Below are 13056 nucleotides of genomic sequence, written 5' to 3'. Positions count from 1 at the left end.
CCCTCTTAACGCACTGCTACAAACGGGATTAATTTGGAAATTGAGCGAAGACTAAACGTGCCTTCCATAAATGCAAAGGCTTGATCACGTCCAAGGAAGTGTTGGCTCATTACAACCCATCACTGCCAATCAGACTGGCGTGCGATGCATCCCCTTACGGCGTGGGAGCAGTATTATCGCATAGATTCCCTGATGGCTCGGAGTGGCCGATAGTTTTTGCGTCACGCTCATTGAACTCAGCTGAGCATAACTATGCCCAAATCGACAGGGAGGCACTCAGCCTGGTGTGGGGAGTGAAGAAATTCAACCATTACCTACATGGACAAAAATTTACCTTGTTGACTGACCATCAACCCCTCGCCTCCATATTCAACCCTAAAAAGGGCGTTCCCATTGTGACAGCGCAAAGGCTACAGAGGTGGTCCCTTTCCCTAGGGGCACACCAATATGACATAGAATACAAAGGAACAAAACAGCATGGGAATGCTGACGGTTTATCGCGCCTACCGTTGCCAACGGTAGAAGAGGCACCTACAGTGGACCCAGTGGAGATGTTCCACTTGACCATAGTGGAATTTCTACCATTGAAAAGGAAACGAGAAATGACCCGACTCTCTCACGAGTCTACGATTTAACGGTGAAGGGATGGCCAGCACATGGCGAACCACTGTTGCCAGCATTCTCGCAAAGAAGAGAACAGCTGTCAGTGTGCCGAGGAACCTTGATGTGTGGATCCAGAGTGGTGATTCCACCCAAACTCCAGGATAAAGTGCTAAAGGAGCTTCACGAGGGGCATCTGGGTGGAGTGAAAATGAAGAACTTAGCCAGAGCGTTTGTGTGGTGGCCAGGTATCGATGGAGACATCGAAGAAATGACCAAGAGCTGTCTAGGATGCCAGAAGGTCCAAAACGCCCCACCACAAGCCCCTCTACATCCATGGGAGTGGCCCTCATCTCCATGGCAAAGGGTACATATCGACTTTGCTGGTCCATTTATGGACTCGATGTTCTTAATCGCGGTTGATGCACACTCCAAGTGGCCGGAGGTAATAAAGATGTCCTCCACCACCACGGAAAAAACCATCACAGTATTAAGGACCATATTTGCCAGGAATGGGCTGCCTGAACAGATCTGTTCTGATAATGGACCGCAATTTGTATCCGAAGAATTCAGGAAGTTCTTAAAAAAACAATGGGGTTAAGCACTACACGTCCGCCCCATACCATCCCGCCACCAATGGATTAGCTGAAAGGTTTGTCCAGACCTTCAAGAAGGCCATAAAGGCCATGGGTAATGAAGACATAAATCTACAACATAAGGTAGATAACTTCTTGTTTGCGTACAGGAATGCAACACGTTACAAACCAAACCCCCGCCATGATGTTTTTCAATAGAAGACTAAGATGCCGGCTGGATTTGATCAAGCCAAACATCAGAAGGGACGTAGAGAACCGGCAATTTCAAGGCATGAATGAAAGGCCAACTAGAACCTTCCAGATAGGTCAACAAGTTTTGGCCCGGGACTACCGTACCGAGAAATGGCAGCCTGGAACTATTTGCACACGACTAGGACCGCTGATGTATACCGTGGACATTGGAGAAAGCATAATAAGGCGCCATGCTGACCAGATCATAGTCATCCGAAAAGGGACAACCTACACCACAACTCTCTACGCCTAATGATGAAGCAGAGATACCCATAGTATCTACCTCCGATCCGGTGATACTGGAACCAGATGAACCCGACACTGGCATTCAAGCCGAATCGACCTTGCCAAAAGAACCTACTACACCACCGAAACCTACTACACCACCGAGGCGTTATCCGGACCGAGTCAGGAAGCCTCCAGAGAGACTGAATTTGTAATTGATTAACTTCAGCAAACGTGTAGCTTATTGTTCTCGTAAACATGTTAATTAATGATTACTTAAAATGTTATGTACTATTTATCTAAAAGGGGAGGAGTTGTGGTGTATGTACCTTTTAAGAGGAACTATGTTTTTTTGAAGCCCTTGTGTACTGTAGTACCGGTAGTGACCACTCGGGTATATAAGCCTGTATAGCGTCTTGTATAGTTTAGTTCACCTCCAGACTTTGTTCAGTAAACACTTGTTAAATCAACTCCTGCATTCCGTGTCTCCATTAACACACGGATACAACAGCAATGGCAGAATGAGAGACCGCTGCCATGTGGGAGAGAGAGAGAAAATGGAAAAAACAAGGATAAGGGCCGAGGTTATGATCTGAAATTGTTGAACTCGATGTTGAGTCCAGAAGGCTGTAAAGTGCCTAATCGAAAGATGAGGTGCTGTTCCTCGAGCTTACGCTGAGCTTCCATGGAACAATGCAAGAGGCCGAGGACGGAGAGGTCTGAGTGGAAATGGAGCGGCGAATTAAAGTGACAGGCGACCGGAAGCTCGGGGTCACCCTTATGGACTGAACGGAGGTGTTCGGCAAAGCGGTCACCCAATCTGCGTTTGGTCTCCCCAGTGTAGAGGAGACCGCATCGTGAGCAGCGAATACAGTATACTAAATTGCAAGAAGTACAAGTAAATCGCTGTTTCACCTGGAAGGAGTGTTTGGGGCCCTGGACAGTGGGAAGGGTGGAGGTAAAAGGGCATATGTTGCACCCAATTATTTAACTATGGGTGGGAACAGTGCAGGGGGGGCGGGGGGCGTTCCAGCATAAACCAGTTGCTGGCCGGCTGGAACCAGCTCTGCAGCTACTGTCCCGAGGCCTGCACTTGCAGGAGATGCAACGTCAAAGAGACCCACCCCCTTGCTCCATCCCATTTCCCCTCGCCTTTCCTGCCACCCCCTCTCCAGTCCCTCCCTCCACCCGCACCCTGTGTGTGACTCTCTCCTTCCTTCCTCTTGCCTACCGCCCCTCCCTTCCTGCCCACCTCTCCTCTCCGCTCCTACCCTACACCTCTGCTCCTTCACCTCCACCTCACCTCTCCTCCCCTGCAGCCCTCCACTTCTTCTGTTGGTATTGATTAATACCTTCAGCCTTGCGCACGCTCACATGTTCCTCAAGACAACAGCTGAAATTTGGAATTCAACGTGTGGGGATTTGGAGGTGTGCACCACAGTCCAGCAGTGCACTGCATAATCAGTTGCTCCATTTTTTGTAAGTAAAAAGAAATCTAGTGGAGACTTTGGATCCAGCTGCAGAAGTATTGTCACGACACATTTTTAGGAACAGAAATAAGCCATTAGTACATCAGTCCCACTTACCTGGCTCTCGCTATGTTTCAGTCCCTCCTCTCTTTAGAATTGTCTCTCTAACGCTTCAATAGCCTATTACCCTTTTTGGGTGAAAAGGTTCTGCGCGTCCTTCTGACTCCTAGCGTCCTAATTTTAACTTGTGGTGTCCACTATTTGAACTCCTAACCAGACTGAGCAACGTGCTTGGATCAACTTTCTCAGCTTCCCTCCAGAATCTTGAAAACTTTAATTGGGTCATTTCAACGTCCCTTTTCCCAGTAAAATGAGCACAAAAATGTTGGGATGAATAGGGGAAAAGACTATTTCCTCCGTTTGGGGAGTCTGCGACCAGGGGGGGTCATCCGTTTAAGATCACGGCTGAGGGGTTAGGAGAAATGTCTTTACATAGAGGGTTGTTGGGAGTATGGAATGCTGTCGGGCAGGGGCTGGCTGAGGCAGAGACTACTGCATCTTGTAAGGGAAAAATTAGATAAATATTTGATGCAGAGGAAGATGCAGTGCCACCAGGGAGGAGAGAGCAGGGCAGTGGGATTCGTTTTCGATTGCTCCAACAAAAAGCCGGCACAGATACGATGGGCCAAATGGCCGCCTCCTGTGCTATAAGCTTCTATAGTTGCTGTGTTTGTATTAGTTGAAGCGCAATATAGTGTCTCTCTTGATGCTGATGGTTTTGCTTTGTTACTTTGGTAGCCTTTATTCGGGGAAATGACGCTCTAAGCTTTCTGGGACGCCGCCTCCTGTACAATCGATGGGATTTTGAAATATTTACTCAAGGAAATCTCGAACGAGAGTGTTACGAAGAAATATGTAGCTTTGAAGAGGCACGAGAAGTTTTTGAAGATGATAGGAAGACAGTTGAGTATTTCATCCTTGTACTTGTATCAGCGGTATAAATTATTTACCATCATACAGAAGGAATAGCACTTAATAATTGATGATCTTTTCAAAATTTGGTTAAAAAAATTATTAATTCAATGCAATCCATCAATATTTTAAAAGTATCTCCCCGCCCACCTCCTGAAGATTACCTGCGCCAGGATACAGCGCTTAAGTTGCTGGCTGTTCTCCGCTGCTCTGCCTAAGTGTTCGCAAGAGAGTCTGGACAGCAGTGTCGGAAGGCCATTTAACCACGCGAGTATCACAGCCAAATCCAATCGCGTCGTCGTCCAACATCCACATTTTTTGCAATTCCCATCAAGGGGCAAAGAATATCGTTTGGAAACTCCAGTATTGACCTGATTTGAGGTCATCCAAACTCAAACGCAGAGCAGGGATCACACCTGGACCTTTCTTGGTCTGTACAGTCGAGTAAAGTAATGCATTTTACTGAATTGTTTTTAATTGTGATTTTAATTGCATTTCCTGTTACAGGAAAACCTATTGCTCTTTTCTTGCTAAAATATAATTTTTTTTTCTCTTAGAATATCTTTTGGAAAGGTTACACAACAAACGGCCCTTATGCCAAACCAGGTAAGACTTTTTTTTAACGAAAGTGATTTATTACAGTATGGGGTTACAAGTAGCTCTTATTGAAACGGAGCTCTGCGGTTTCTCACAAGCCGGTGAAGTCCCAAGTTTGTCGCTATCGGAAACACAATTTTGATGAGCTGATATGAAGCTATTTTGGTGTTGAAATTAAAATCTTGACCTAATTGGATCATGGTGAAGTACACTGTAAATCTGCCCTGTTTAAAGTTAACCATAAGATACATAGGATTACATAGAATGTACAGCACAGAAACAAGCCATTCGGCCCAACTGGTCCATGCCGGCTCCACACGAGCCTCCTCCCACTCTACTTCATCTCACCCTATCAGCATATCCTTCTGTTCCTTTCTCCCTCGTGTTAATCTAGCTTCCCCTTAACTTCCCCTAAAATAATGGGACTCAAGGCGGATAAATCACCTGGACCTGATGGCTTACATCCCAGGGTTTTGAGGGAAGTGGCGGTAGGGATTGTGGATGCATTGGTAATAATCTTCCAAAACTCCCTGGACTCAGCAAAGGTCCCGGCAGACTGGAAAACTGCTAATGTAACACCCTTATTTAAAAAGGGCAGTAGACAGAAGGCTGGAAACTATAGACCGGTTAGCCTAACATCTGTGGTAGGTAAAATTTTGGAGTCCATTATTAAGGAGACAGTAACAGGACATTTGGATAATCATAATTTAATAGGACAAAGTCAGCATGGTTTTATGAAGGGGAAGTCATGTTTGACAAATTTGCTGGAGTTCTTTGAGGAAGTAACATATAGGGTGGATAAAGGTGAACCAGTGGACGTAGTGTATTTAGACTTCCAAAAGGCATTTGACAAGGTGCCACACAAAAGATTATTGCTTAAGATAAAAAATCACGGGATTGGGGGTAATATTCTGGCATGGATAGAGGATTGGCTATCTAACAGAAGGCAGAGAGTTGGGATAAATGGTTCATATTCAGACTGGCAATCAGTAACCAGTGGTGTTCCGCAGGGGTCAGTGCTGGGTCCCCAACTCTTTACAATCTATATTAACGATTTGGAGGAGGGGACCGAGTGTAACACGTCAAAGTTTGCAGATGATACTAAGATGGGAGGGAAAGTAGTGAGTGAGGAGGACATAAAAAACCTGCAAGGGGACATAGACAGGCTAAGTAAGTGGGCAGAGATTTGGCAGATGGAATACAATACTGGAAAGTGTGAGGTTATGCACTTTGGCAGGAAAAATCGTAGAGCAAGTTATTATCTTAATGGCAAGAAACTGGAAAGTACTGAAGTACAAAGGGATCTGGTGGTCCTGGTGCACGAAACTCAAAAGGTTAGTATGCAGGTGCAGCAAGTGATTAAGAAGGCCAATGGAATGTTGGCTTTCATTGCTAGGGGGATAGAATATAAAAATAGGGAGGTATTGCTTCAGTTGTACAAGGTATTGGTGAGACCGCACCTGGAATACTGCATACAGTTTTGGTGTCCATACTTAAGAAAGGACATACTTGCTCTCGAGTCAGTACAAAGAAGGTTCACTCGATTAATCCCGGGGATGAGGGGATGGACATATGAGGAGAGGTTGAGTAGATTGGGACTCTACTCATTGGAGTTCAGAAGAATGAGAGGCGATCTTATTGAAACATATAAGATTATGAAGGGGTTGGATCGGGTGGATGCAGGGAGGATGTTCCAGATGATGGGTGAAACTAGAACTAGGGGGCATAGTCTTAGAATAAGGGGCTGCTCTTTCAAAACTGAGATGAGGAGGAACTACTTCACTCAGAGGGTGGTATGTCCATGGAATATGCTGCCCCAAAAAGCTGTCGAAGCTACATCATTACATAAATTTAAAACAGAAATAGACAGTTTCCTAGTAGAAAAGGGAATTAAGGGTTACGGGGAGCGGGCAGGAATTTGGACATGAGTCTAGGTTCGGATAGGTCATGGCCCTGTGGGTAGCGGAGCGGGCCCAGGGGCCGTGTAGCCTGATCCTGCTTCTGTTTTCGTGTGTCTAATGCTGTTCGATTCAGGAGATAGTCCTGTCATAGTGGATTGGCGGTTAGGATCAGATCAGCCATGATCTTATTGAATGGCGGAGCAGGCTCGAGGGGCCAATTGGCCTACTCCTGCTCCTATTTCTTATGTTCTTATGTTCTAACTGCATCTGTGCTATTCACCTCAACTACTCTCTGTGGTAGCGAGTTCCACATTCTAACCACTCTCTGGGTAAAGAAGTTTCTTCTGAACTCCCTATTGGATTTATTAGTGACTACTGTATCTTGTATTGATGGTTCCTAGTTTTGGTCTCGTGCCTGTGTCCAGCATAACCCAAACGGACGTAATTGTAGAAAAGTGCATTTACACCACTAGATTTGGATGAAGATTTGAGGGTTGCTTGCACGCAAAACAGGAATACTAGAGAGGCTTCGCATCACATGAATGTTAATACACTTAAGTGTTTGAAAAGGAATCAAAGCTTCTCTCTTCATATGTAAAAGTTGTAATTCAGACACTTCAGTGTATAGATTAGGGATGTGGAATTTAGAAGAATGAGAGGTGATCTCATTGAAACATATAAGATTCTGAGGGGGCTTGACAGGGTAGATGCAGGATGGATGTTTCCCCTCGTGGGGGAATCTAGAACTAGGGGGCACAGTTTCAGGATAAGGGGTCGCCCATTTCAATCGGAGATGAGGAGGAATTTCTTCTGAGGGTCATGAATCTTTGGAATTCTCTACCCCAGAGAGCTGTGGAGGCAGAGTCATTTAATATATTCAAGGCGGAGATGGACATGTATTTGAGCTACAGGGAAGTCGAAGGTTATGGGGAGCGGGCGGGAAAGTGGAGTTGAGGCCAAGATCAGATCAGCCATGATCTTATTGAATGGTGGAGCAGGCTCAAGGGGCCGAATGGCCTGCTCCTGCTCCTATTTCTTATGTTCTTATGTTCTACTGTTTTATCATTTCAGTGAATACCAAAACATTTTAACTTTGAAGCTGTATTTCAACCTCTACCCTTTCTCGTGGCTCACTGACTGAGGTCTTGTATCTCATTTTCCCAACTTCCGTTACAGAAGTCACACTGCAGACATCACACTTTATTTTGCCTCTGCAACAATCTTAAATTGGTCTTTGCATTTTCACCTGGAGCCTGAAATTAACATGCACGTTGCAATTTTGAAAAAAAGACAGACAGACAGACAAACTTGCATGTATAAGAACATAAAAACATAAGAAATAGGAGCAGGAGTAGGCCACACGGCCCCTCAAACCTGCTCCGCCATTCAATAAGATCATGGCTGATCTTTGACCTCAACTCCACTTTCCTGCACTATCCCCATATCCCTTGATTCCCCTAGAGTCCAAAAATCTATCGCTCTCAGTCTTGAATATACTCAAATGATTCAGTATCCACAGCCCTTTGGGCAGAGAATTCCAGAGATTCACAACCCTCTGAGTGAAGAAATTCCTCCTCATCAGTCTTAAATGTCCTACCCCTTATCCTGAGACTATGCCCCCTAGTTCTAGACTTTCCAGCCAGGGGAAACAACCTCCCAGCGTCTACCCTGTCAATCCCCCTCAGAATCTTATATGTTTCAATAAGATCACCTCTCATTCTTCTAAACTCCAACAAGTATAGGCCGAATCTACTCAATCTCTCCTCATAGGACAACCCTCTCATCCCAGAAATCAGTCTAGTGAACCTTCGTTGCAGTAAGGAGGGATGATATATTAGCAGGGTCCTCTAATGAGGCCATATGGGTGGAGCTTAAAAACAAAAAGGGGGCAAGCACTTTGCTGGGAGTGTACTATAGGCCTCCAAACAGTCAGGGGGAGATAGAGGAACAGATATGTAGGCAAATCTCAGAGAAATGTGCAAATAATAGGGTAATAATAATGGGGGATTTCAACTTCCCCAATATTAACTGGGATAGTCAGAGTGTGAAAGGCTCAGAGGGTGTAGAATTCTTAAAGTGCATCCAGGAGAGCTTTTTGAGCCAGCATGTAGAAAGTCCTACAAGAGAGGGGGCGGTACTGGACCTAATTCTAGGGAATGTGGCCGGCCAAGTGGAAAAAGTGCTAGTAGGTGAGCACTTTGGTGATAGTGACCATAATATGGTAAGATTTAAGGTGGTCATGGAAAAAGACAGGGATGGGCCGGAAATAAAGGTTCTAAATTGGGGGAAGGCCGATTTTAATAGGATAAGGCAGGATCTGGCCAAAATGGACTGGGATCAGCTACTTGTAGGAAAATCCGCATCGGAGCAATGGGAGGCTTTCAGAAGGGAGATTGAGATCATACAATGGCAACATGTTCCCGTAAAGGTCAAGGGTGGTTCCAAAAACCACAGGGAACCTTGGATGTCAGGGGATATACGAGAATGGATTAGGAAAAAAAGGAGGGCTTTTGGTAGATACAAAAGGCTAAAGACGGAGGAAGCCCTAGAGGAGTACAAAAAGTGCAGGGGGATACTTAAAAAAGAAATTAGGAGATCAAGGAGGGGCCATGAAATAACACTGGCGAGCAAAATAAAGGAAAATCTGAAGATGTTTTATAAGTATATTAAGGGTAAGAGGATAACTAGGGAAAAAATAGGGCCCATTAGGGACAAAAGTGGCAATCTGTGTGTGGAGCCGGAAGATGTAGGAGGGGTTCTAAATGAATTTTTTGCATCTGTTTTCACTATGGAGAAGGACGATGTAGACATAGAAATAGGGCGGGGGGACTGTGATATGATCGAACATATTAACATCGAGAGGGAGGAGGTATTGGCGGTTTTAGCTGGCCTAAAAATGGATAAATCCCCAGGCCCGGATGAAATGTATCCCAGGCTGCTGTGTGAGGCAAAGGAAGAGATTGCGGGGGCTCTAACACATATATTCAGGACCTCTCTGGCCACAGGGGATGTGCCAGAGGACTGGAGAACCGCTAATGTAGTACCATTATTCAAGAAGGGTAGTAGGGAAAAACCGGGGAACTACAGGCCAGTGAGCCTAACATCAGTGGTAGGAAAATTATTGGAAAAAATTCTGAGGGACAAAATTTGTCTCCACTTGGAGAGGCAAGGATTAATCAGGGATAGTCAACATGGCTTTGTCAAGGGAAGATCATGTCTGACTAATTTGATTGAATTTTTTGAGGGGGTGACTAGGTGTGTGGATGAGGGTAATGCAGTGGATGTGGTATACATGGATTTCAGTAAGGCCTTCGATAAAGTCCCGCACAGGAGACTGGTCAAGAAGGTAAGAGCCCATGGAATCCAGGGTGCCTTGGCACATTGGATACAAAACTGGCTTAGTGGCAGAAGGCAGAGGGTGATGGTCGAAGGTTGTTTTTGTGACTGGAAGCCTGTGGCCAGTGGGGTACCACAGGGATCGGTGCTGGGTCCCTTGCTGTTTGTGGTCTACATTAATGACTTGGATATGAATGTAAAAGGTATGATCAGTAAGTTCGCGGATGATACAAAAATTGGTAGGGTGGTAAATAGCGAGGAGGGTAGCCTCAGTCTGCAAGACGATATAGATGGGTTGGTCAGATGGGCGGAACAGTGGCAAATGGAATTTAACCCGGAAAAGTGCGAGGTGATGCACTTTGCGGGGACTAACAAGGCAAGGGAATACACAATGAATGGAAAGACCCTAGGCAAGATGGAGGGTCAGAGGGATCTGGGTGTGCAAGTACACAGATCCCTGAAGGCAGCGGAACAGGTGGATAAGGTGGTAAAAAAGGCATATGGGATACTTGCCTTCATTAGCCGAGGCATTGAATATAAGAGCAAGGAGGTTATGATGGAGCTGTATAAAACACTGGTTAGGCCACAGCTGGAATACTGTGTGCAGTTCTGGTCGCCACACTACAGGAAGGATGTGATCGCGTTAGAGAGGGTGCAGAGGAGGTTCACCAGGATGTTACCAGGGCTGGAGCGCTTCAGCTATGAAGAGAGACTGGGCAGATTGGGTTTGTTTTCCTTGGAGCAGAGGAGGCTGAGGGGGGACATGATTGAGGTGTACAAAATTATGAGGGGCATAGATAGGATGGATGCTGAGGAGCTTTTTCCCTTAGTAGAGGGGTCAATAACTAGGGGGCATAGATTCAAGGTAAAGGGCGGGAGGTTTAGAGGGGATTTGAGAGAGAACTTTTTCACCCAGAGGGTGGTTGGAATCTGGAACTCACTGCCTGAAAGGGTTGTGGAGGCAGAAACCCTCACAACATTTAAGAAGCATTTGGATGAGCACTTGAAATGCCATAGCATACAAGGCTACGGGCCAAATGCTGGAATATGGGATTAGATTAGACAGGGCTTGATGGCCGGCGCGGACACGATGGGCTGAAGGGCCTCTATCCGTGCTGTATTACTCTATGACTCTAAGGAAAGTATATCCTTCCCAGGGTACGGAGACCAAGACTGTACACCGTACTCCAGGTGTGGTCTCACCAAAGCCCTGTACAATTGCAGCAAGACTTCCTTTTGTACTCCTATCCCCTTGCAATAAAGGCCAACATGCCATTTGCCTTCCTAATTGCTTACTGTACCTGTATGCTAACTCTGTGTTTCTTGTACGAGGACACCTAAATCTCTCTGAACATCAACATTTAATAGTTTCTCACCATTTAAAAAATATTGTTTTTCTATTCTTCCTACCAAAGTGAATAACCTCACATTTCCCCACATTATACTCCATCTGCCACCTTATTAACCTGTCTATATTCCTTTGCAGGCTCTGTGTCCTCCTCACAGCTTACTTTCCCACCTAGCTTTGTATTGTCAGCAAACTTGGATCCCTTCATCTAGGTCATTAATATAGATTGTGAATAACTGAGTCCCCAGCACTGATCCTTGCGCCACCCCACTAGTTGCAGCCTGCCAACCTGAAAATGACCCGTTTATCCCTACTCTCAGTTTTTTGTCCGTTAACCAATCCTCTATGCATTACCCCCAACCCCACGAGTTCTTATCTTGCGTAACCACCTTTTATGTGGCACCTTATCGAATGCCTTTTGGAAATCTAAATCTACTACATGCACTGGTTCCCCTTTATCTGCCCTGCTAGTTACAGCCTCAAAAAACCCTAATAAATTTGTCAGGCACGATTTCCCTTTCATAAAACCATGTTGACTCTGCCTAATCATATTATGATTTTCTGAGTGTCCTGATACCACTTCCTTAATAATGGATTCCAGCATTTTCCCGACGACTGATGTCAGGCTAACTGGCCTGGAGTTCCCTGTTTTCTCTCTCCCTCCTTTTTATAGTGGCTTTCACAAACTCGGGACGTCCCAAAGCGCTTTACAACCAAAGAAGTACTTTTAGAAGTGCAGTCGCTGTTGTAATGTAGGAAACGCAGCAGACATTTTTACGCACAGCAAGATCCCACAAACAGCAATGAGATAATGACCAGATTATCTGTTTCAGTATTGGTCAGGACACTGGGGATAACTTCCCTGCTCCTCTTCGAATAGTGGCCATGGGATCTTTTATGTCCACCTGAGAGAGCAGACAGGGCCTCATTTTAACGTCTCATCCGAAAGACGGCACCTCCGACAGTGCAGCACCTACTGAGAAATTGCAGCAGCGTTGATGGCAGCGAGAGATGCCCAAATTCGAGCCCTGTGAGGTTTGATGGGCAGAAAGACCCGGCTCCTTTAACTGTTGACTATATAGTAATGGTTGCAGGTTGAAATATGTGTGGAATGTTAGTCCACCCCCACTATCATAGAATCATAGAATAGTACATGCTGTGCCGGCCGGCTCTTTCGAAGAGCAATCCAGTCAGTCCCACTCCCCCTGCTCTTTCCCCAGATCCCTGCAATTTTTTCCTCTTCAAGTATTTATCCAATGCCCCTTTTGAAGTCTACTGTTGACTCTGAATCCACCGCCCTATCAGGCAGTGCATTCCAAATCCTGACCACTTGTTGCGTAAGAAGGTTTTTCCTCATGCCGCCTCTGGTTCTTTTGCCTGTCACCTTCAATCTGTGCCCTCTGGTTACCGACCCTCCAGCCATTGGAAACAGTTTCTCTTTATTTACTCTCATCTAAATCCTTCCTGATTTTGAACACCTATCAAATTGAGCCCACAATCTAACTATTCTACAGCTTGGTTGAAACTTTGTCGATGTGCTGGACTATATATATTGAGATTGTGTAAGTAATGAAAATACTTACAGAATCAAATGGCTTGCCCCTTAATTCCTGTACCTACATGAAAGAGGCTTGTTATGGAATCATACAGCACAGAAAAAGGCCATTTGGCCCATCATGTCTGTGCCAACTCTTTGAGGAGCTGGTCCCACCCCCTTGCTCTTACCCCGAGCCCAGCAAATTTCTCCTTTTTCAATTCCCTTTTGAAAGTTACTATTGAAT

General features: G+C 45.5%; 1 protein-coding gene across 2 annotated transcripts in view; it reads left to right on the top strand.

Annotated features, from left to right (window-relative positions):
- Positions 1–13056, top strand: part of prrg4 (proline rich Gla (G-carboxyglutamic acid) 4 (transmembrane)) — a 55363-nt gene that overhangs the window by 17483 nt on the left and 24824 nt on the right. For both annotated transcript variants that reach the window (XM_086008256.1, XM_086008258.1), the window contains exons 3-4: positions 3920–4083; positions 4651–4699. In XM_086008256.1, the coding sequence (XP_085864382.1) occupies positions 3920–4083; positions 4651–4699 (213 nt within the window). The remainder of the gene's footprint in view (positions 1–3919; positions 4084–4650; positions 4700–13056) is intronic.

Source organism: Somniosus microcephalus, chromosome 15, assembly GCF_052327205.1.
Source record: "Somniosus microcephalus isolate GS21.2 chromosome 15, FLI_Smic_1.0, whole genome shotgun sequence".
Classification (NCBI taxonomy): Eukaryota; Metazoa; Chordata; class Chondrichthyes; order Squaliformes; family Somniosidae; genus Somniosus; species Somniosus microcephalus.
This window is presented reverse-complemented; position numbering and strand designations above follow the sequence as displayed.